Source organism: Canis lupus, chromosome 4 (assembly GCF_011100685.1).
Source record: "Canis lupus familiaris isolate Mischka breed German Shepherd chromosome 4, alternate assembly UU_Cfam_GSD_1.0, whole genome shotgun sequence".
Classification (NCBI taxonomy): Eukaryota; Metazoa; Chordata; class Mammalia; order Carnivora; family Canidae; genus Canis; species Canis lupus.
The window spans coordinates 36,784,732-36,808,174 of record NC_049225.1 but is presented as its reverse complement, the minus strand read 5'-3'; the positions used below and the strand labels follow the sequence as shown (position 1 = coordinate 36,808,174).

General features: G+C 58.3%; 2 protein-coding genes across 4 annotated transcripts; one reads left to right on the top strand and one right to left on the bottom strand.

The window, feature by feature from the left end:
* Positions 1-6,270: 6,270 nt before the first annotated feature.
* PRR7 (proline rich 7, synaptic) lies at positions 6,271-7,472 on the top strand. Its single transcript, XM_038533737.1, has 2 exons — positions 6,271-6,828; positions 6,994-7,472. The coding sequence occupies exons 1-2, from the start codon at positions 6,408-6,410 to the stop codon at positions 7,389-7,391; spliced, it is 819 nt and encodes a 272-aa protein (XP_038389665.1). The 5' UTR covers positions 6,271-6,407; the 3' UTR covers positions 7,392-7,472.
* A 375-nt stretch (positions 7,473-7,847) lies between these two features.
* Positions 7,848-22,325, bottom strand: DBN1 (drebrin 1). Of its 3 annotated transcripts, none has more exons than XM_038534626.1 (15): positions 22,112-22,325; positions 17,412-17,467; positions 16,690-16,802; positions 16,436-16,510; positions 16,178-16,324; positions 15,963-16,040; positions 15,549-15,700; positions 15,400-15,463; positions 11,897-11,956; positions 11,692-11,815; positions 10,799-10,936; positions 10,306-10,470; positions 9,241-9,902; positions 8,874-8,976; positions 7,848-8,730 (listed from the first exon to the last, which is right to left on the bottom strand). In XM_038534626.1, the coding sequence occupies exons 1-15, from the start codon at positions 22,195-22,197 to the stop codon at positions 8,660-8,662; spliced, it is 2,094 nt and encodes a 697-aa protein (XP_038390554.1). In that variant the 5' UTR covers positions 22,198-22,325; the 3' UTR covers positions 7,848-8,659. The 3 variants fall into 3 exon arrangements, with proteins under 3 accessions (XP_038390554.1, XP_038390556.1, XP_038390555.1); XM_038534628.1 differs by lacking the exon at positions 22,112-22,325 and adding an exon at positions 21,308-21,397; XM_038534627.1 differs by lacking the exon at positions 10,799-10,936 and having other exon boundaries at positions 22,112-22,323.
* Positions 22,326-23,443: the final 1,118 nt, after the last annotated feature.

The window sequence follows — 23,443 nt, the reverse complement described above, 5'->3', positions numbered from 1 at the left end:
CACGTGTGGCTGTGTACACCAGTCTTGAAGTATTTTCACTTCATCAGTTTTGCTCCTCCCTTGGCAATGCTAGGCAGATCTCATCATCCTTGTTTTACAGGCAAAGAAACTTCACCTCGGGCATGGGAACAGCTGGGACGGGGGCCACACAGCCTGATCAAGGCAGAAGCAGGATTTGCACCCTGGGCTCTCCCCGCAGTGCTCTGTGTGTTAAACCATGCTGCCTCTCAGAAGAGGGCATCCTCACCTCCCCCCAGCACCTGAGCTGTGGCCAACTCCCTAGGAAGGACAGAGAGGAGTACAGTAGACACTAAGCCACATAGGACCTCTCTGCCCACAAGCTCTCTGCAACCCCAGTCTCTGTTGTCCTGTTTGCAGTTTCTAAGCCCTGGGTTCCTGGCCCAGTGCCAGGGTTGGTTACAGAGGTGCTACCTGTAGGCAAGAGTGCCAAGCCAGTACTTGGCTTAGCTGGAAATGAGGCTCTGGTCAGCTGTATGCCTGGTGGACTGTGACAGCAGTCCTCTCTGGCCTCACTTCATCCGTCATGGTCTGGAAGGAGTATAAAATTGCTACCAGTGCCTGCCTGAAATGCCCTTCCTGCCAGGACAGTGGGCTTTGCAGTCACCTGGGCTTCACGACCTCCTGGCAATGTGGGCCTGAACCGGCCTCAGCTCCTAATCTGTAGAATGGGGTGGCAGCAGCCACCTTCTAGGTGTCCCTGAGATAATGACTGTGAAGAGACCAGCAGTGGGCCTGGCTTGTGCTGGGTATGCAGGTTAGTAGTAACTTCTCCCACCCCATACTCACTCTGTGTACCACATTCTCCCTCCCTCTGCTATCCCCTGCTCTGAGTCCCTGTCCCTTCACTTGATTAGCAGCTCTGGCCTTATATCCAGGGAACCTTATGACCCAGAGCTCCTGCTGTCTCGGATTCCCTCTGTCCACTTGAGAGCCCCTGACAAATGCCTCTATTTCCTCTTATTTACATGAATATATGGATCCTCATCTCATTTATAAACCACCCTGTGAGGGCCAACAGCTGGGTGGTGACTTCTCTCTCGGTGATGTTTTGGTGAATGGCTGACATTTCCCAGGAGTGAATGGGATGCAGACCCAGCTCTTGAGGTGTTCCCTGTCCTACAGCTAAAAGACCAAACAGGGAACTGGACATCTCCAGTCACCCTAAAGGATTTTGGAGCTGTTGCATGCCAGATGACAAGACAGATGCCACCTCTGGAGTTGCACACAGGCAGCTACAGCACGCTGTCACATCCCTGGGCTTCTCATCGAGCCCTGGGGAGTGAGGTGTCCTGGAGTTGATGTGTCCAGCAAAGTGACAGGCCATGAAGCTGAGTAATAAGTGTGGGGGCAAGAGCTTTGAGGCCATGGTGTAGGCCCCTCGGGGAAAGAAAGTGGGACTCTCAGTAGCTGAGGATGGGAACACAGGCTGGTTACAGTGGGAAGAGCAGTGTGAGGTGAGGCTGAAGAGGCCTTGGCAGGAACTTCTCCTAGAAGCCATGATCTAGGTCAGTTCTCAAAGTGTGCTCTCTGGACCACAACATCAGTATCTGCTGGGTATTTGCTAGAAAAGCAAACACTCAGGTCCAACCCCAGACCTACTGAAGCAAACACTGGGAGCAGAGCCCAGCACTCTGTTTGAACAAGCCCTCCCTGTGGCTGTGATGCTCATTCAAATTTGAGAGGCACCTGTCTAAACTATCATAAAGAGCAGGGCTGCCTCCTGAAGAGGTGGAGTGTTGCTAGAGGGCTCAGACAGGAGAAGGCCTAGGGGGAATAGGCAATGTGGAAAGTGGATAGGCTGGGCAGCACAGAGTATGGAAGGAGAGAGAGCAGTGGCGAGGGTGGTATAGGGGCCCAGGTGAGAGATGATGGTAGCTGGGCCAAGGCAGTGGCAGGGGGACCAAAGGAAGTGGACAAAGGTAAAAAGAACAGGATTTACCTTTTTTTAAAGATTTTATTTATTCATCCATTCATTCATGAGAGAGAGAGAGAGGCAGAGACATAGACAGAGGTAGAAGCTGGCTTCATGTAAGGAGCCCGATGTGGGACTCGATCCTGGGACCGTGGGAGCAGGCCCTAAGCCGAAGGCACTCAACCGCTGAGCCACCCAGGCACCCCAGGATTTACTTTTTTTAAAAGAAAAAGAGATTTTATTTATTTTAGAGTGTGTGAGCAGGGGGAGGGACAGAGGGAGAGAGGGAATCTCAAGCAGAGCCCAGTGTGGGGCTCAGTCTCATGACCCTGAGATCATAACCTGGAAATCAAGAATAGGATGCTTAACCGACTGAGCCACCCAGGTGCCCCATAAAAAGGACTGATTTAGTGGATGGAGTGATTGGTGGGCCCTTTACTGAGATAAAAGCTCCAGTAAATCTTTAGGGTCTAGGACTGGAGTCCTGGGACTGGAGTTCTTCCTGCAGAGGAGCAATGTGGTAGGTGCCCACAGCAGTGCACCAGGCCCCAGAATAAGAAATCTGTGTGACCTTGGGTATCATTTAATCCCTTAAAAAAAAGATTTATTTATTCATGAAAGACACAGAGAGGCAGAGACACAGGCAGAGAGCAAAGCAGGCTCTATGCAGGGAGCCCAATGTGGGACTCGATCCCGGGACTCCAGGATCACGCCCTGGGTCTAAGGCAGGCGCTAAACCACTGAGTCACCCAGGCGTCCCATCATTTAATCCTTTTGAGCCAAGTGCCCTCATCTGTCAAATGGGAGGAATGCTAACCTCCTTTGTAGGATGCCTGAGAATGATTTGTGATGGCGTGCCTTAAGGACACACACATCTTTGCATCCCCAGCTCAGAAGCCACCATCTTAGCACTAATGTGTGTTTAGCATCTGTAAATCCTCTGCATGAACAGCTAGCTCAGTCGTCACCATGGTCATTGATGAGGAAGCTGGCATCATAGGAGTTAAGAAACTCACCCCCTGGGGTCTTGTTTTTGTCCCCCTGCTAAACTAGTGAGTGTGTGGCCTAGGAAAACCAAAGTAATACACTCACAAATTCAAATAAATCCAGATGGAATCCTAAAAAATGTTCAGATAACCTGTAAGAAGGTAAGAAAACAGAATGAAGAAACAAATCATAAAATGGCAGACTTAAGGATGAGGCCATCTGGAGGCACCACCCCTAGCACACAATTGGAGTTGGACAAGTGCAGTATTTGCTCTGGACAGTCTGGAGGGGTTGGGGAAGGGTATATAGCTGTGAGTAAGAAGCTGCAGGCAGAGTCTGCAGAGGGCTCCCCAGACACAGGCAAGAGCATGCACAGAATAAGCAGGAAACTTAAAGAAGCCTGGCCTGTTAGGAAGAGCTTCTGAAAAGGTCTGAATGTCTCTCTTGACATTTATGTATTGAGCACCTACTGTGGATTAGATGAGATGTACTGAGCAATTCCTGTGGGCTAGACAAAGTCAGGAAGAAGGCCTCAGGCAGGACCCATGTCCTCTAACCTGCCAGAGCACCACTGAGTGAAATAATAGCCCAGGAGGGAGTGTTTAGCATCAAACCCCTGCCCACTCAAATTGGTTATTGGTACCAGTGTGACATCAGAGAGCCTACCTCTCTCAGACCTGCAGCGGCCTAATGTGTACAATATGGCAATGGTTCTTGCCTCCTGGCTGAGTAGCCACATTAGCACCTAAAGGGTCTTGCATGTGGCCTGCACCCATTCACGTTAATGCCCAGTCAGCTGAGCTAGGCCACTCAGGGCAGAGAGTGTCCTTTGTTCCTTGTTGACCTTGGAGCTGCCATTCCTGTTTCTCAATTCACCCTATAGCCTTTTCCTATTCTTGACCTGAGGGCTGGAGGCCAGGGTCTTGCTGGGAAGGAACAGGAAGGTGTGTTTTGGCTACAAGTTGGCCAGTTGACCCAGTGTCTCCATTGCCGCCAAGTCCTCATGTTCAAAGTGCTCACATGCACCAGGCTCTTCATTTACATCTCAGGGGCCACATAAGGGAAAATATTGTGACAAACTTTGGATATAGACTCAGGCTAAAACCTAGTTCCTTCCTTTATTAGCTGTGTGACCTGGGGCAAGTCATTTCTCTGTCTGAGCTTGTCTCCTAATTTATCAAATGGGCCTGAGCAGGTGGTATTATATAGCACACGAGATTCTGAATGGAAAGTGCCTAGAACAAGGCCTGACATGCAGTAGACAGTTCTTGGCAGGTATTTCTCTCTCTCTCTCTTTTTTTTTTTTTTTTAAGATTTTATTTATTTATTCATGAAAGACACAGAAGAGAGAGAGAGGCAGAGACACAGGCAGAGGGGGAAGCAGGCTCTATGCAGGGAGCCTGATGTGGGACTCGATCCCAGGACTCCAGGATCACGCCCTGGGCCGAAGGCAGGTGCTAAACCACTGAGCCACCCAGGGATTCCTGGTATTTCTATTTCTAATTCAGCTAAACTCCATCACCTCCAACCTCAGAAGTACCTTTTCTGATCTGGAGCTGTTCCTGCTGTGCAGGCCAAGGGGCCCCCTAGTTAGTGCCAGCCTTCTCAGAGCATTCCTGAAAATTCCTGTGGGCTCAGGAAAAGGAGAACAACAGATTTAATTAACTCCCAGTGACTGGCAGCATCGTGTTTTTATCTGGCTGCGTCGCCATGGCAGCCTCATGGCAGGGTTGTGGAGGGGGCGGGTGGAGCTATTGTTCTTACCATTGTCTGTTCTGGAACACAGGCCCAGGAGAAAGGGACTGGCACAGGGACCAAGTGGCACATGGCACAAGGCAGCCACAGAATCAGACAGGAGCCATCTGGGGAGAAGTGTGGGGTGGCCCCTGGCCTGGCTTCCCCCCAGCTTGCTGCCAGAACAGTCTGAGACAGCTTGATGTGGAGCCTAGGGCCCAGGTCCACATTGCCCCCAGACCTAATGTTGTGCACTGGACTTGCTGAGGAAGTGTGTGTGTGGGGGGGGGGAATGAGGCTGGTGGTAGAGGCCCACAAGATAGCTCAAGTAGCAGCACTTCCACCCCTGGCCAGGGTTTTGTGGCCAGGCCCTTGGGTTCAAATTAAAGCACTGCCATCTGCCATTTACACAGCTAACTGCTCCCTGCCTCATCTGTAAAATAGGAATAACAGCAGTTACCCCAAAGGGTTGTATGCGAAAGACCTGGGTAGTTAGGACATTCATGAAGGGCACACTTCTGTTCGAGGGGGTGCGGAACAGTCGCCTGCCACTCCTCACTCCGCAGTCAGGGTTCCCTCCTACATACATTTTAGGATACAAGGTTCCCTTCTAAACCCTGGCTGTGGTGAGGAGGAGGCAGAACTAGACGTGCCCATCTGCCCATCTGGAGTGATGAAAGACCAGGTGATACTGTAGCAGACGAGCTCCTTTTCCTACCTTCTGCAAAAACGGAAAGGGATTGAGAGGAAGCAGTAAGGCACACAGGACCTAGAGCAGTAGGGCCAAGTGGGGCTGCCAGTTGGTCGGAGGCTGGGGAACCCGAGGCTGAGCTGAGATCTGATGGGCGCAGGGGCCCAGAGGAAAGGACAAGACGGAACGGCCCACGCCCCGCGGGCGGTGCGGTGCAGACGGGGGCGGCCGTGGTACGGTACCAGCCCGGTACCAGCCCGAAGCGCCGCCTGAGCCCCCTCTCCCAGAGCGATGACGGCCGCGAGGCCGCAGTGCGCGCCTGGATGTTCCTCGCTTCGGGCGGCCCGGGGGAAGCGCGTCGGGGGCTGCCTGGCGGCGGCGCACGCACTGGGCTGAAGCCGGGCGTCGGTGGGCTGCTAGTAGGGCCGTAGGAGGTGGGCCACCTTTTCCCCGTCGCACAGCAACCGCCCCGGGACGCTCTTCAGCGCCCAGGGGTTAACCACCCGCCTCTGGAACCCCCTCCGAACTGGGGTACCCTCTGGGGGGTTGAACCTCCGGTGCTGAGGCTGAGTCTGGCTTTCGCGCGCCCCCTGCTGGCCGGCCCGGAGTCCCCTCGGCCCAGCGGCGGCGGCGGCCGGGGCTCAGATCCGGGAAAACCCTACCGGGGAACCCTCGGGGTGTGACGTCATCCGCGGTGACGTCACCGCCCCGGGGAGTGCGGGGGTTCCCGCAGAGGAGGCTTCCCCGGAACTGCGCAGGGCGCGGGCGCGGGCAGGGGAGTCGCCCGGGGCTGGAGCGCGCCTTCACCGCGCCCCGCGTCTGCCCTGCAGGTCCCGCGCGGCCCCGGGTGAGGCCCGCCCCGCGCCCGCCGGCGCCATGGGAAGGAGCGGGCGCCGCTGCTGCTGCCCCCCGCCGGCGCGCGCACGACGTGAGCCCCGCCGCGGGCAGCCCCCGGCCGCAGGTCCCCGAGCGACACTGGCGGCGCCCGGGAGCGTGGCGCGGGCCCGCAGCCGAGTAGAGGAGCCGAGTGTCTAGTGAAGCAACCGAGGACCCGCCGCCGCCATGGTGATGTCCCAGGGCACCTACACGTTCCTCACGTGCTTCGCCGGGTTCTGGCTCATCTGGGGTCTCATCGTCCTACTCTGCTGCTTCTGCAGCTTCCTGCGCCGCCGCCTCAAACGGCGCCAGGAGGAGCGACTACGTGAGCAGAACCTGCGCGCCCTCGAGCTGGAGCCCCTGGAGCTCGAGGGCAGCCTGGCCGGGAGTCCCCCGGGCCTGGCGCCGCCGCCCCCGCCTCAGCGCGGCCGCCTCGAGGCGCCGGCGCACGCGCATCAGCACGTGCACGTCCACCCGCTGCTGCACCACGGGCCGGCGCAGCCGCACGCGCACCCGCACCCGCACGCGCACCCGCACCACGCGCTCCCGCACCCGCCCCCGGTGCACCTCCCGGTGCCGCCGCGGCCCTGGAGCTACCCGCGCCAAGGTGAGTGCGGGCCTCCGCGGGGGCAGCGTGGGCCGCAGGGTGGGCGGGAGCGCTGCTGGCGGTGGGGGGGGGGGGGGCGCGGGCTGGGCTTGGCGGCTGGCCGAGGCCTCCGCGGGAGGCCGGGTCGGGTGGCCTCACGCCTCGCCACCGCTCCCCACCCTGCAGCGGAATCGGACATGTCCAAGCCCCCGTGCTACGAAGAGGCGGTGCTGATGGCCGAGCCGCCGCCGCCCTACAGTGAGGTGCTCACGGACACGCGCGGCCTCTACCGCAAGATCGTCACTCCCTTCCTGAGCCGCCGCGACAGCGCGGAGAAGCAAGAGCAGCCGCCGCCCAGCTACAAGCCACTCTTCCTGGACCGGGGCTACACGTCGGCGCTGCACCTGCCCAGCGCTCCGCGGCCCGCGCCACCCTGCCCTGCGCTCTGTCTGCAAGCCGACCGCGGCCGCCGGGTCTTCCCAAGCTGGACCGACTCGGAGCTCAGCAGCCGCGAGCCGCTGGAGCATGGAGCTTGGCGCCTGCCGGTCTCCATCCCCTTGTTCGGGAGGACTACAGCCGTATAGAGGGGCGCCCTCTGGCGCCCCACCCGCGGACTCATGGCCTGACTGCGGGGCTTTTTAAATGCTTCCCTTGGACGGGGGGTAGGGGGGTAGGGGGGTGGGGAGGGAGGGATTTCTTACCCCGTTTGTTACATTTTGAGGATAATAAAGGTGTGTGATCTGGTTTGGTACAAGAGGAGGGGCACCCACTGCTTGCGCCCAAGGCTCTGGTAGCCAGGCGTGCCTGGGCCTTGGCGGGACAGAACCTGAGTGCGCCTTGTGGCTGCAAACTGGCCTGAGGGTACAGAACTAAGCGTCATAGGCTGCTTCCCCTGGGAGCCCCAGACCTTCCCTGCCCGTGAGATCACAGGGAGGGCACCCCCTGTGACCTTGGAGGTGGGAAGAGTTGGGAATCGGGGGTCACAGGGCAGGCGGCACACCCCAGATCTGCCCCTGGAGGCCCGGAGCAGCAGGCCCAAAGGGATCTGGATTTCTTTATTAACAGACATCAGCACGACCCGTTACAGAAGTTTGTGCTTTCCAAAAAAACAGTTACTGAACGTGAAAAAGGAACCCAAGCAAAGAGGGAGGAGTTGGGGAGGGGCCATCCAAGCCCCGGGCCCCACCGATAGCCCTGACCTGATCCGCGCCTAGGGCCTCCAGCTTGGGACCTGCCCAGCAGGAGGGGGGCAGGAAAGGGCCTGGAAGCTGAGGGGCCCCATCTGGGCCTACTTCCTTTGGGCCAGGCGGGGAGGGGTCAAGGGAAGGGTGGGGAGGGGGTCCCAGGGAGCCAGAGCCCACGAGCCATTTATTGCCATGTTTTAAAATTCGTGCAAAATATCTGAAGCCCTGGACAGAGAATACAAAGTGATATTTTTCCAAGAAACATAAAACTAGGAAAAGAGGTGGGACATTTTCCCACCCAGAGCTCCCCCGACACCAGGCCCCAAGTAGGGTGAGGCCTCCACCCCGGCCAGCTGAGTGAGCAGGGAGGGCTAAGAGCTACAATCTGGACCGGGCGGGGAAGGGGTAGAATTTGCAACAGCGTCTCAACTACCAACGGGAGGAAAACCAGTCAACTGTACAAGTCTCCTATCAACTTTAAAAAAAAGAGAAAAGCTGTAAAAGTTGGGCCCTGTGGGTAGGGAAGCGGCCAAGTCCTGGGCCAGGGCCGGAATCCGGAATGGATGCCAGGCGGAGCTGCTGCGAGTGCAGGCGCGGCGGGCCGTCTGGCCAGAGGCCGACACAGGTGGGCGGCCTTGGCAAGGGCAGCCTGAGGGCAGGCACCACCGCTAATCACCGCCCTCGAAGCCCTCCTCCTCTTCTGGTACTGGGTCTGCATCCCAGCAGGTGATGTCGATTTCTGTGATGTCGGGAAGGGAGGAGAGTTAAGGAGATGGCCCAGCAAGCCCATGGCTGTGTCCCCCAGTCCCTGGGAGCTGTGGCTGTGTGTGTATGCAAACACACTTGAACCCAGCACCCCAGCATCACCCACCCCAGTACTACCTGGAGGTTTGTTGTAGAACATAGGAGGCGGGGCCTTTGCGCACAGCTCTTCCGATTGGGCGAACTCCTCCTCCTGTGATTGGCTGAAGTACCCCTCACTGGCCTGCAGGAGGAAAGCTCCAGGTCACTGGGCCCCACCAAGGAGGATTAGGGCTGACCTACAGGCCTGAACTCCGTTTCCCCAGCAACCAGTGATTCCATCAGTGGTTTCCAGGGAAACATGTCTGCTTTGAGCAAAAAAGCAGAGCTGGCCCAAGGAGGGAGAAGGGAACGGAGCTTCCCTCCAATCATGTGGGTCACAGAGGAAGGGGGTGCCTCTGCTAGAACCCTGACCACCACCCCTCCCACCAGACTGTCCCTGCCCCACCTGAGTCCCCTCCTTCTGGGTGGTCTCGCCATTGGTCAGCAGGTGGGGCTCTGGTTCTGGCTCCAGCTCTGGCTCCTGATCCAGCTCCTCTAGAGCGGAGGGCAGAGTTGGGACCTGGGAGGCAGCTAGGGGCTCCCCTTCTGTTTCCTCCTCTGGGTCACAGAAGGTAGCTGGCGGCTCAGGCAGCTCATCAAAATTGAGAAGGTTGGCACAGCCTTTGCCTGCCAGTGGCAGTGGCTCCTCAGCCACCTCGTCTAGCAGGGGTACCTCTGCCAGAGTGACCTCAGCACCCGAGGGCTCAGCCTGGGGTGTGGAGGCCTCTTCCCCATTGCCAGGCCATAGGTCGATGAGGCTGGCAGCGGCAGGGGTGATGGTGTTGGCAACAGCGGTGTCAGCAGTGGCAGTGTCGGTTTCATTGGCATCAGCTGCCGGGGTGTCAGTTGTGGCAGAGTTGGCCATGGCAGGCTCCAGAGGGACAGCCAGGACAGCCTGCTCTGGAGATGCCATGAACATCAAGTCCTCCGTGGGGCTGCTTTGCCCTGGGGGAGGTTCCGGTGCCTGTGGAGGCTCCTCCATGGGGCCAGCCCAGGCCTGAGGGGGTGCTGCTCTGGCCTCTTTGCTGGTCTCTTCACTATCCAGGCCGGGCCCAGGCTCCTGGGTCTCTGTCATAGCACCAACGAAGGAGAGACATGTGGTCAGCTCCCTCAGGAAAGGATGCAGGCCTGGGGCAGCCACCTTACTCTATTCGCCCACCCACTGGGGAGTCAGTAGCTTCCAGGATAGAAGGTTTCCACTAAGAGTTCTGTGCAGAGCACCTTCCGGCATAGCCCCTGGGCCCTGCTGCCCCTTTATCTCCTAGTGTTCAGGGAGACACACTCAGGTTTAGAGATGACAGGTCTGACAGCAACACCAAGGCTCCTCCCTGCCATCACCACTGCCAGGGCAGGACAATCTGGGTGACAGCTGGCTTAGATCCCTGAGGAATTGTTAGCATGGCCACATGGAGTTCCCAGCCCAGGGACTGGTGGGGGACATGGTGCAGCTCAGGTATAGCCCCTCACTCACCTTGAGGGGGCGGTGGTGGCAGTGGTGGAGGCTGCGAGGATGTGACCTCGTCCAGAGCCCGCTCAATCTGTTCAGCAACAGGTGTGGAAGCCATGCTGGAGTCAGACGGGCTCCGGGTGGGGATGGGGGTAGGTGCCATCCTCCGGTGGCTGTCCAAGTGGCTGCCTGTGGAATAAACCCCCAGGCTGGTCAATGAGGGCCAGGGACCAGGATTGTCCGCCTTGGGGTCTGGCCAGCACCTCCTGTGTGGAGTCTGGGTGGGGGCTGGAAGCCCCCCAGGCCCCTTGGGGGCCAGACCACAGCTCCAGATCCTATAAGCCAGGCACCTTGGGGCCAGAGCCCCTTCAGGGCCAGGGGAAAGAGGCAGGTAGTACCTGCTCTTGGGACAAATACCAGAGATCAGCAGTCAGGCTGGGGGAGTGAGGGTGGGCGCACTGCTGGGAAGCGGGGCCCTCCTTACCCCCCACCACTGTGGCCTGGGGCTGCTACCTACATGGGAGGGAGGAAGAGAGGTTTGGGGTGCGGTGACAGGTGATATAGGGAAAGGGAGTCCGTGGAGGGGAGGAGGAGGAAGAGGAGGAGGAGGAAGGCCCACTGTCCGATGCCTTTATGAAAGGGCAGTACGGACGACCTGCCGAGAGAGACAGACAGAGAGAGACAGAGGACAAGAGAGGGTCAGTCTCCCCCACCCCTGCCCTGAGGCCTCACCCACCCCAAAGGCTGGCCCTAGAAGTCCAAAGTACCCTCAGCTAGGGCGCACAATCAGCCAAGCTAGGCCACAGCCTCAAGCCACCAGAGGACTCCCACCAGCACCAGGCACGCACAGCAATGAGCCTGCCACACCAAGCCAGCCTCAGCATCACACGACAGCGTGCCCCATCCCTGGAGCCCCAGCCCAGGGCCAAGCACGCAGCCGGGGCAAACACTCAGGCCAGCGGACACAGCGGAAGGGTGCTTCGTGGAGGGAGGTAGAAGCGACATGGGGAGAGTCTCAACAGCAAGCACTGGGTGCAGGTTCCAGGCGGCTCAAACTCAGGGTCAGGCTAAGAGCCTGCCCCACATGCATCCACAGCCCTCAGCAAGACCTCGTTCAAGCCGAGCGGGGCCGCTCCCTGCAGCCAGTGGGGGTACCTCAGCCCAAGGCGGGGCTGCCCAGATGACCTCCAGTACTCCCCCATCGCTCAGCCAAGGCCACCCCTAACCCCAGCCTGAGCCCCTCTCAGCTCTGCCACCTGGGAGCCGGCGGGTGAGAGCACATGTGAGGAATGGCCTTGCCTTCTCCAAAGGCTCCTAGGGCAAGGCTTCCCTTCCAAGAAAGAGTCACAGAGAGGCTCAGGCCCCAAACCTGAGGAGTAGGATTCAGGTGGGGTTGGGACCTAGGACTACCTGGCCGGTGGTTGAAGGGTGAGGGTGCATCGCAGCTGCCTGCTGAGGCCGATGCAACTCGTTCCTGCTGCTTGAAGAATTCCCGCGGGTTGTCAGGCCGCTGGGCAATAATGGCTGCTGCCTCCTAGGGGTATGGAGAAAGGGTCAGGGTGGCCCGGCTGAGGCGAGCCCTGCCCACCTCACTTGCCCTCTCCCCAGCTCTCACCTCTACCTCTGATTCTGACTTCTTCATCTGGGTTTCTTCCTCCTCGTCCCGCTGGTCACCCTGGAAACCAAAGGGACAGGGTTCTGGGTACCGCACTCCCCCTGAGCTCTTGGCCTTCTTACAGGCCCCAGATTTTCTCCACAACCTGGAAGGAAGGGGCCTGGAGGTGGCATCTCTGCTCCCTTCACTACCCAGTCTCCTCTCCACCTGCAAGGCCCTGGCCACCTCATCTCTGGCTCAGATGGGCCCCCGGGTACCCAGCTCAGCTCCTCCTACTCCTGCATCCCCAGATCCAGGGCCACTCATGAGTGCTCCCTGCTTTGTAGCTTAAGTGTTCTTGGATCTCCTACCCCAGTACCTAGCCAGCCACATGCCTATCATTGCTGCCTTGATCTTCGCATCATGACCGAGAGCTTCCCATTAGTCACCTGCCTCCTTGCTCTTCTCTCATACAAGGATCTTTCCTAAATCCAAATGAGACCATGAATTTCCCTAGCTTAAAATCCCTTGGCGGGTTTCTCAAGAGTATAGTGAGTACTAGCTGACTAAGGCCCACAGAAGGCTTTTGTGTTGTGTCTCCAGTTTCTCTTAAAATGCCAGAAGCCCTGGCAACAATGGACACGCCCCAAAGCAACTACTGGCCAGAGCAGCGCTGCAGGAGCCCTCAACCCAGGCACCTCAACCCAGGCATGTGCTATCCCGTTTGCTGCAGTCCCCACCACAAGTGCATTCCCTAGTGCACTTTACCAGCCAGCTGCACTACAGTTTAGAGGCTGCGACCCCAGGAATAAAGATAGACAGGAGTTCCTTGCGTGTCCCCTGTTCCCCTTCCCCTTGTCTGATCTAGTCCATCACCTCTCTAACACTCACACACCCTTTAAGATGTAACCACAAAGTCCTCAACACGATGCAGTCAGAGTTCCTGGAATGTGCACATCATCTCCCCCCTCCCGTGCCTCTGCATGGAAGATCAATCTCTTGCCCCAAGTGCCCATCTCCCAGCCCAGGTCCAACTCTTCCCACTTCCATCCTCAGCCTGGATACTGCCTCCTGGAGAAGTGGTCCCTCGCCCATTCAGGTCATTTTGGGGTCTCCATGAGGTATTCTAGGCACACACCACAGATTACACAGTATCATAACTTCCTTTTTCTGGGCTCACTGCCCCTATCCTCTGTGGTGACACAGAACAAGAAGTGAGATCCAGCACAAGGTTCTGCTGGCATGTGTTTGCTCAACTGAACTCACTACATCAAAGCTTTTTAATTGGTGCTGCTCCTGCTGCCACTGTGGCTGATGGGGCAGGAGGGACTGAGTGCAGAGGGGAGGAGAGGCTGCAGGTAAGGTGGGGGACTTACAGAGCTTCTCTGCTTTGTGCATGTAATCTAAACTCAAACTTTGCTCTCAGGATACATTAAGAGAATGGCCTATCAAAGCATCCCCCTCAAGAGGGTTGTCATTCCAACCACAACTCTGCGTTCTTCCAGAATGAAGTCTCAAGTCCTCCTCTGACCTAGCTCTCTTTCCAATCCAATTTCCCTTGCTCTTCAGCTGACTGGGCTCCAGCCAGGCTCCTTGCCTTCCCATAAATTACATCCCACCAGCCTTTGCTGGTGTTCAGCACCGCCTAGTGTGACCTCACTAGATGCCTTTGCCTCATTCAAAAAAAGGACTAGAGGCAAGCTCACCACAAAAGCCTTAACTACTAACGACGTGCAAAAGATTGAAACAAATTACGGGTACTGGGTAGGAAAAGCGAGATCAACACACTAATCACATGGTCAGAAGCACTGCTGTGCCTGAGTGTTTTCAGATACGTGGGGGCTCCCTGACCGCTCAGGCAGAAAGGGAACCTAGGCAAGGAACGCAATTCTTAAGCAGAACAACAGCTTAAACAAAGAGACAGCATGTTATGGTTCTAAATTCCAAAGTTGTCACGAGACCTTCTTTAGAGGACCTGAAGTGGTAGGATCACCACACTGACCTGCTTGAATATCCACTGTCACTACCCTATGAGCCACACCTGAAGGGCCGGGTATAAGACTTTGCCTGAAACGTTGACAACTGGTGTAGATGAGTGATCACTTCAGGGGAATGCACTATTACTGTTCTTTCTACCTTTGCGTGTCTGTATGTGAAATTCTCTATAAAGCAAGCTTTTTCAAAACGACCTTGCTCTGAATGGATAAACAAAATGCGGTGTATACGTACAAAGGAATGTTATTAGCCTTAAAAAGGAAGACCTTCTGACACATGGATGAACCTTGAAGACACCGCACTAGGTGAAATAACCTAGTCACAAAAGGACAAATATTACGATTCCATTCAAATGAGGTACTTAAGAGTAGTCAAATTCACGGAAAGTAGAAAGGCAGTTGCCAGGGACCTGGGGGAGAAGAGAATGGGGAGTTAATGTTTAATGCGGACAGAGTTTCAATATGGAAAGATGAAAAAAATTGGAGATAAACAGTGATGATAGTTGTACAATGTAAATATGTTGGGAATCTTAATGCCACTAAACTGTATACTTAAAAATGGTTAAGATGGCACATTTTATGGACATTCTGGCACAATTCAAAATAAACTGATTCATCAATTACTTTTTAAAAAAGTTTTGCCCATCTTGCTCTCCACTGTTTCTAACACCTGGTACCCGGCAGGTGGCAAAGGTGTGCTGAATGAACAACTGTAGCTGGAGCTCACTAACCACACATCTCCACCCCCAGCGCTGATGTGACTGCAATGAACTCTGACAGCCACTTCATACCACAGTCGGCATGGCTGTCGGGTCTCCTCCCTCCCAGCCTCCTGCGGGGGTGACCCTCCTGGAGCTCATCTGGGTCCTCATGGCAAAACTGGCCATCACTAATCCACATGAGTACTGCCCACCTCCCACTCAGAACTCTACCATGCTCCACCCTAAATGACCTTGGCTATTTCTGAAATACAAAATTCAATTCAAAGCATGAAGACTCAACCCCAGGATGCTTCTGTGGGCCACCCCCAGTGTGTAGAGGTACGAGAACACCCCTAGAACTATACACACTTGTGTATAGATGCTCAGAACATGGGCCCAAACTCCTTCGTGTGGCTCTGCAGCACAACTGTGGTGGGGACCAGGTTTCCAGCCCCTCCAAAGTGCAGGAAGTGTGTCTAACCCACCCCAAGCTTCTCAGGCTCCACTGGGAGGAGGAGTTGGGGGGGAGGGGCAGGTCAGTGAGGGACTGGGTCAAGACAGATTTTCTCTTTCAGTCTACAAAATAAACTTCTCCAAGGAAGTCTCTTTCCACAGCCCAGGAACAGAGACCCACATGATTGGGTGGCAGGCCTGACACTCTGTGACACTCCCATGCCCATGCAGAGGTACTCCGAACACCCAGAACAGTCGTCAAGCCACTGATAACCAGCTCCTCCCAGGCCCACCCCCCTCAACAGAGGCCCAGTAACACAGGGACTATTCTCACTTCCCCTAACCAGGAGACTGGGAGCCCCAAACAAAAACTTACAAAGATAGACTGTTCCTTCAACCGTCGCTTGGCCTCCTCAGCTTCTAAAGTCTGCTGTTTCCTCCTGGAATGATAAGCGGGCATGCATACCTCAGGGTGGGTCCACATGCAGCCTGGAGCAAGTGGCCTAGGGTGGGGGCAGGGCCAACCTGTGCTCCTCGATCTGCTGTTCCCGTTCTCGGTAGCGCCGTTCCCGCTCCTCCTGCTCCTGACGTTCCTGCTCCATCCGTTCTTGCTCAAACCGGAGTCTCTCATCCAGGGCCTTCTTCCGCTCCTCCTCCTTCCTCAGCTCTTCCTCCTTCTGCAACCCCCCACACCAAGGCAGTGCAGGCCCTGAGCTGGGGCCCGCCCCTGCCCCTCCAGCCCCTCCCCAACACAAGATTGGGGAGGTTCTGTTTCTGGGAAGTTCAGCCCAATATGGCTCCCTCTTTCAGCTGGGGTAGCACACGAGATGGGACACACTGCTTAAGTGGGGGACTAGGGGACAGAGGCCAGAGCTATATGCCATGGGGCAGGATCAGGGAAGGACAGCTCAGCCTGAAAGCTGGGGCCAGGGTCCACACCTTGGCCTGCTCCCAGAACTGCTCACGGTTAATCCGCTTCATTTCGACAGCTGCATCAGTTTTCTGATAGGTGGTGCCCTGCAGAGTCAAACAAGTTGGCATGAGCGGGGAGAGGGAGGGGGTTGGGGAGGGGGGCTCCCTCCTGAGCATTCTGGGAGCTCCCATTCACAAAGGGTGAAGCCCTGGCCAGGCCAGCCTGTCCCAGGCACACTGACCACCGGCTCGGCGTTCTCATCCTCACGCAGGCGCAGGCGATGCAGCACGGGGCTGGAAAGCCGTGCCAGCCCGTTGGAGAGCCGCTGCCCGATGGCACCCGCATCTATGTCTTCCACGCTGCTGGCATTCACAATCACATCAACACCCTGAAGCGAGAAGGTGTGTTGGGACTGCCTGGCTCCTTCCCATGACTGCCCCCAGCATAGAGACCCTGCCCCCACCCTACCACCCTGCCCCAGGTCTGGCCCCACTCCTACCTGGAAGAACTCAGCCACCTTAGCCACGTGGCTAGCACAAGCACATTTTCGGGCATCAGGCACATCTTCACCAACCTGCAAAGTACCCAGCAGAGAGGGTCAGGAAAGGACAAGAGGGGACAGGAGCCTGAGGCCCTGGGCTCTCTTCCCAGGGGGCTAGCGGTGCTCTCTCCCAACGGTGTCAGTAGGTGACCTGGGGAGGAGGGTCACTGTTCTGGGGCCTTTACTCCCTTCCCCATCCCATAGCTGCATACCCAGTTGATGAGCACGTATTTTGGCAGAGCAGCCTGGGAATCCTTGACGCTGCAGAAGCCGTACATCACCTTCTGGTTCTCAAAGTGGCCAGAGAGCTCCTGCAAACCCCCATCTGGGGGAATCAAAGAGTTATCAAGCAAGCCTCTTCATCTCCTGAACCCTTACCCTGCAAAGGGGCTGGAACTCAAAGGGCAGACTTCTCTTATGGGCTCTACAGGCTCACCCAGAGATCTGGAGGTACCACAGTTCTGTGCTGGTGTGAGAAAGAGTCAACAGGCAGGGGCAAGCTTTGTCTCTGAATCTCCCAGGGCCTGACTTAGGACTCGGGAAGTGTTTGTTCTTCACACATCCCATGTCTCACTCTTCGCACATCATCACCTCTCACAGTGCTAGAGCCCAGTTAGGTAAAATAAGACCCACTGGCTCTGGAGAAAGTAGATGTGACATGGGCCATCCTTGCCAGGCCCCCTCCTTCCTAGCTGTGTGGCTTTGGGCAAGTCACTGTCCCTCTCTGAGGCTCAGTCTTCTCATAATCAAAGAGCAAATAAGGCTCCCTCCTTCCCTGCCCTGGGGATCTGAGGGATGGCTGGAGGAAGGACACAGGCAGACAAGTGTGGGTCGGCTGGCTGCAGGCAGGGAGATGGCCTGGAGCCAGGTGGGTGGGGAAGAAAACCAGAGGAGGGGGTGGAGAGGAAGGCAACGGAATGGCTGGAATTCTTACCTCCTGATGCTGCAAGCTTGAGGTCATCTGAGCCATCCTCATATGTGTACAGAGCCCTGGGGAGAGGGAGGGGTGCCTCAGAGTACTGTCAGGGCCCAGGCTGCCAATTTTGGGTGGGGATGGCTCTGGGGAGGAGGAGGGACACTGAGGAGGCAGGACAGGGATAGGGGTTCTGGTCCAGCACTGCCATGTCATCATGACAGCAGGGCTAGGCACCAATTCTGGCTGGAGCCTGGGCAGGGGGAGGGGGCATAGTGAGGGGGCAGCCTGGGACTTGGTAGAGGGAGGCCCTAGGCAGGTGGGCAGTAGGCAAGGGGGCAGAAATCACTGCCTGGTCCCTGGCTTTGTGGAAGCCCATGTGTCCCGTTCTCAGAGCTCAGGCCCTGGCAGCCTACAAGCGGGTGTGAGATGGAAACTCCAAGGCGACGGTTCCTTGGTTACCGTTCCCTGGCTACCACAATCCTCAGCCTCCATTGGCCAGCGCTGGGAACCTACCTGGCATGTTCTTCAGTACCCACCGCCCCTCCCCCATGGCAAGGGAGGGGGAGGAGAGAGAACCTGGTGCTCTCTTCGCTGGGCATCCCTCAGTAACCATGGCAACCTGGCAACTGGCACATGACTGAGCCCACCCTAGCCACATTCTCCTGAACACAAAGGACCCCAGGGACATGCCCTTGGCCTCAATCTCTGCCTCTCAGAAATGGAGATGAGTTCACCGTGGTCACTCTTGTCACTCTTGCCCAGACTCAGACCCCTGGTGGGCATGTTCTCCTAGCCTTCTAGCCTTGCCTCTAGGCCTGGGCCAGAGCTGAGGCCCTGGCCCCCAGGGAATGCTAGCCTTTCCTTCTGCCTTAGCTTCAACAGAAAGCCAACCCTAGCAGCCTTCCTCCTTCTTCCTCCTCCCTAGCTTTCTCTGCCCTGGCTTTTTCTCCCTAGAGGTAGTGGCCCAGTCTCCATTTCACAGAAGGGAAGACAGAGACATCTCCTCCTGAGAACCCAGTGGGGCAAGGGAGAAGGCAGCTCAGGGGGTCTCAAGCCCCTTCGCCATGCTTTCCTTTCCCTATTTCCAGGGCAGGTGGAGGAGGCAGCGAGGGTGGGGGTGGGGGGTGGGCTAGAAGACGGGGAGGCAGGGTGATGGAGAAGAGAAAGGGCGAGAGAAACAGGGAGTGAGGAGGAAGAAAGAGAAGAGAAAGGAAGTGAAGGGATGAAGAGAAAATGAGAAAGGGAGGGAGGGAGGGAGGGAGGGAGAGAAGGGGGAGGAAGGGAGAGCGGGAAGAGGAAGGAGGGAGGGGGGATGGAGAAGGAGGAGGGGAGAGGGAAGGAGGAAGAAGGGAGGGGAAAGGGAGGAGGAAAAGAAGGAGGCCCTGGCCCAGTCTCATGAAGTCAGCTAGAGTCACCACCTCACCAACGAGTCACCGCCAGTGCCACAGGGCCCCCTAGACCTCTCCCTCCGGAAAGGGACACAGGTGGGCTGTGGGGCTGGGAGCTCCCGGTCCAACTGTTGCTTGGGCCCCAACCCTGGCAGCTGCTTCTCAGAACAGCTGTCCCACCACCTGTCTGGCTACCCTAACCCACCACTGGGAACAAAGGGCCCTCAGAGAAACAGGAGTCTGCCCCTCTCCATTCCACAGACCAGGAACAGAGGCAGAACTTAAGAACCCTGGTCGCCAAACACTGCTCTAGATATCACACCTCTGTGGGACAACTTGCCAGCCTCTCCCAGGGCCCAGGAATGCCTGCCCTGCCAAGGACCCCTTCCATTCTCAACCCTTGCCTACCCACCTCTGGCCATATTCTCCTGCTACAGCCACAGCCCTTGCCTGGCAGAAACCATACCTAAGCATTCAGCAGCCCTTCAACCCTGAGCTCTGCCCCCACCTGCCCTTCCAGCCAGACCTCCGTTTCCATACCAAACACTTGGGATGCGCTGGATGGCCTCTGGATCCCAAACTCAATTCTAGATATTTCCCACCCGGGAGCCTCTGCACATTAATTTCCCTCCACAGGAGGGCTAGACCTATTTATCCATCCCATGGGCCAGCCCTGACTGAAATCCTTCAGGGACCCAATGCCAGCTTCCCAGGAAGCCCTGTCCTAAGTTGCACCTCCTTAGAGCACTTACCATACCCCATAAGGGATGGCAAGAAGCCTCTAAGCCTATCCTAGATCTCATTAGACCTGTACTTCTCAAACACATCAGAGACAGCCAGGCCTGAAAGGGTGGAAGCTGTTGAAACCACAGGTATCAGGATGGGGTCCCAGGGATCTACATGTCTCTTCAGCTTCAACCCCTGGAAACAGACAACGCCTCTAACTGTAAGCTGTGTGAAACGGAGACATCCAATTCAATCAACATGCATCACTCACTGGGTCCCGGGTCCAGCACAGGGCAGAACCAGTAGGTATCTGTGATATTGACACAAACTCTGAGAAGCCACCGAGGCCAGAGACACTGGACTAGGGTGAGGTGGGCCTGGGATGTGCCACTCCAGGGAGATCCCATGTTCGGTTGAGGTGGGGACCAAAGGCAGATGGAGGAGCCCTCAGTCCAATTCCACTCTCAGGATGCTGGAGCTGGAAGGTGCCTTGGGGGTCCCAGATATGGTGGAGTCCCATCCCCTCCTTCTCTTTTCAAGAGGACCAGAGAGGAGCAGACACTTGTGTGTAGTTAACACAGTGAGTAGTGTCCTATCCAGGGCAACAGTCCGTTTCAAAGGCTCTGCCACATAGGAGCAATATCCCCCTCAGAGGTAAGTGAAGGCAGTACCATGCCTCTTGACCAAGACAGCAATTGTACCCAAGATCCACTCCTCTGGCCTCTGAGTACAGGGTCTGCCCCCAAGTCCTGAGACTCCACTATACTCCTGGTTCTGTACTGGGACTGGGGGCACTCATGCCCTACTCTGCAGGATGTGTTCTTCACATCCTCTTTACAAAACGCTATCTAGGCCCTTGGGAGTTAGCAAATGTCTGTATGTACGAGGGTGCATGTGTACATGTGTGTCCCACACACAACCCAGATGGGGGTGACGCATGCCAATGATGAATAACTTGCTTTGGCCACATGGATGCTGCTGAGTGGTGGGAGCCCAGGCCTCTGCTAAACAGAATGTGGTCCAGCAGCGGTTGTGTACCCCTGTGCTGGACTGCCAGAACCTTGCTTTTGGGAGGTTAGAGGGAAACGGGGTGGTGGTATATAATAACCAGCAGACCAGAGGACGAGTAGGGTGTTCTAAGGCAGGGCTGTGCCTCTGCAGGCAAGGCCCATATCCTAAGCCTAGTTCCTCCACCAGGCCAAGCGGGCCACTTGCCCTGAACTCCTCCCATGATCTCAGCCCCCATGGGGCAGGGCTGGGACAATGGGTGGGCCTCCTGCCGGCTCAGCCTGTGCTGGCCTCTCCTGTGACTGACCTGCAGGACTTGAGGGCTTTCTCCCTCATCCATCCCTCCAGGCCTGGCTGCCCGCCAGTGCTGCAGTACCATGGCATGGACGCCTGGCCATCTTGCCCCTCCTCCAGCCCCCGGGTCAGTGTCCCTACCTAACTGCCCTCCTAGGATGAGGGTGAGGCCAGCCCACGTGAGGGCCCTCAGACCTAGCCTCACTCTGTGCCTCAGTTTCCTTCCTGCTAGGAAAAGACCAGGCCTAGAGAACAGAATGGGCACCTGTCCCAGGAGAGAGTATTTTGGAGGAAGGGGATTCCTGAATGGGGCAGTGTGGGACCCCTTTGCTTTCCTGCCACCCAGGGGTCTCCAGCCAGAGAGAGCAGGTGGTCCATCCCGTCTCAAGCTCAGGGCAAGACAACAGCCAGGAAAGGGAGAGAAGGTAGCTCAGCTTATCTGCCACGAGGAAGCTGACCACTGAGCCTGAGGCTTCGGGGCTCAATGGATGTACTCACTCTCTCCTTCCTGTTTGGGCGCTCCCTCCACACTTGTGTGCCTGGGAGCCTCCTCTCAGGGACCCCAGCTGGCCACCTGGCCAGGCAGCTCCCGGCCCCACTGCCTAGTCCCCGCAGTCCCCTCCGGATCGGGGAGAGGAGGTCTCAGCTCGGCCTTCTCCGCGACCCCTGAGGGGAACAGGAGTCGCTCGGCGGCGGCTAGGTGGCGAGGAACACGGCCCCCTCGCACCCCGGCTCCCAGAGGCCCCCGGTGGGCGGGGCGCCCCGGCCCCGGCCCCGGCCCCGGCCCCGGCCCGCCCCGCCCCTCCCCCGCCCTAGCTCTCCTTTGTGCTGCGGCCGGGCCGGGCCGGGCCGGGCGGGCTGCGCTGGCTCCGCTGGCTGGTTCCCCGCCTCGTCCCCGCCCGGCCCGCTCCCGCCCGAAGGTGGCGAAGGTGCCCTTGGCCGCCCCGTGCACACCTGTCCCCGGGGCCCGGGGCGGCAGGGCGAGGGCGGGGGATGGGCTCCCGCAGGGCGAGCGGCCCCGGGCCCCGCATCTGGACCCCGCGCCTCCCCGGAGCGTCCGGCCACCGCCGCGGCGCGAGGCCGGGGCCGCCTGCGGGCGCCCGGGGCCGGCAGCGCCCGCCCGGCCCGGCCCCTCCCCCGGCGCGCGCCGAGGCAGCCCCTCCCGAGCCCCCCGGGCCGCTGCACCATTGCGGGGCCCCCTCCCCTCGCGGCTGCGGGGCGGCGGAGCCGGGCGGAAACAAAGGCGGCGGCGGCGGCGGCGGGGACAAAGGGGCCGCGGGCGGGGGCGGGGCGGGGGCTCACCAGTCGGCCGCGCTCTCCTCCCGGATCACCTCCTCGTACGCCGCCAGCAGCTCCAGGCGGTGGCCGCTGAAGCTGACGCCGGCCATGCTGCTGGCCGGACTGAGGCCGAGCGGACGGACGCGCGGAGCACGGACCGACGGCCAGAGCAGGAGGCGAGGAAAGAGGGAGCCGCCGCCGCCGCCGCCGCGAAGCCTCTGCAGCGCCGCGAGCCCAGCGAGCCGCGGCCGGGGGAGGGGAGCGGCCGGCGGGGGGCGGGGGGCGCAGGCTCCGCCCGGCTCGCTCCCTCCGCGCGCCCGGTCCTAGCGCCGCCCGGCGGGCCCAGGGGGAGGCCGCCCCCCTTCCCGGCCTGCCCCGGGCGCCCCCAGCCCCGCGCCCCGCGCCCCGCGCCCCGCGCCCGCCCGCGCTCTGCGCTCCCGCACCCCGGCCGCGTCTCGCCCGCGTCCCCAGCCTCGCGCACGGTGTCCGCAGCGTGGGCGCTCACCCTTTCCCCCAGCCCCATACCCAGCAGCGGCACCACCTCGCGGGGTTCCCGTCTGCGGCCACCACCCAGGCCCGGCTTCCCCCCTCTCCTTTCCAGCTCCTAGTCCCAGGCCCAAATCCTCTTCGCTCCGGTTGGCACAGCTCTACCCCGTGCTTAATTTCTCTCCGTCCCAGCCTTAGCCCCATCCCCCTGCCATCCCAAACCAGGTTAAACCCATCTCCATTCCAACCCTCAACCCCAGCCCAACTGGACCAGCCACCTTGGCCCGTATGCAGCCCATACCCACCTCTGAAAGGTCCACTCCTAGGCCACCCCCATCACTATTCACTGCCATCTGTGTCCCTACCCCACATCCAACCCATTTCTTTCCCAGCCTACTTCCCAACCACGCCCTCAGTGCGCACCTCCACACATTCACAATAACCACCTTCGCTAGCAGCACCCTCGTCAGTCCAGCCTACCTTATTCCCGTTGGGATCCCAGTTCCCAACCACACCCCTCCATCCCTGCCTCCTTGATTGTGCTCAGCCCCAACTTAGCTCAGTACTCCAGGATTCCCAACTTCTTTCCCATCCCTGACCCACCTCTCTCCAGAGCACTCTCTCAGTTCCTGGCTGCCCCCAAGGGCTGTCTCTGATGGGTCCAGCCTCCAATTCCTTTGCCTTCTCTCCCAAGCCTCAGGCCTCACAGAGGAATCCCAAGTACAGTTCCAGAAGCAGCATCTAACCCCAGACTCCCAGGGCAGGGTTCCAAGTACAGAAGTCCCCTACAAGGGAGTGGGCACCACTGCCAGGGCCTCATGGAACATCGCCACTCCTTGCTGAGGTGGGACCCTGAAACTCTCCCCAGCT

Excerpts from the sequence above, each read along its gene's own strand:
- PRR7 (XM_038533737.1), top strand. The coding sequence starts at position 6,408 with ATGGTGATGTCCCAGGGCACCTACACGTTCCTCACGTGCTTCGCCGGG. Across the intron at positions 6,829-6,993 it reads CTGGAGCTACCCGCGCCAAG|CGGAATCGGACATGTCCAAG; the intron begins GTGAGTGCGGGC and ends CCCACCCTGCAG.
- DBN1 (XM_038534626.1), bottom strand. The coding sequence starts at position 22,197 with ATGGCCGGCGTCAGCTTCAGCGGCCACCGCCTGGAGCTGCTGGCGGCG. Across the intron at positions 16,041-16,177 it reads ATGAGAACGCCGAGCCGGTG|GGCACCACCTATCAGAAAAC; the intron begins GTCAGTGTGCCT and ends TTGACTCTGCAG. Across the intron at positions 10,937-11,691 it reads ACCCTTCAACCACCGGCCAG|GTCGTCCGTACTGCCCTTTC; the intron begins GTAGTCCTAGGT and ends CTCTCTCGGCAG.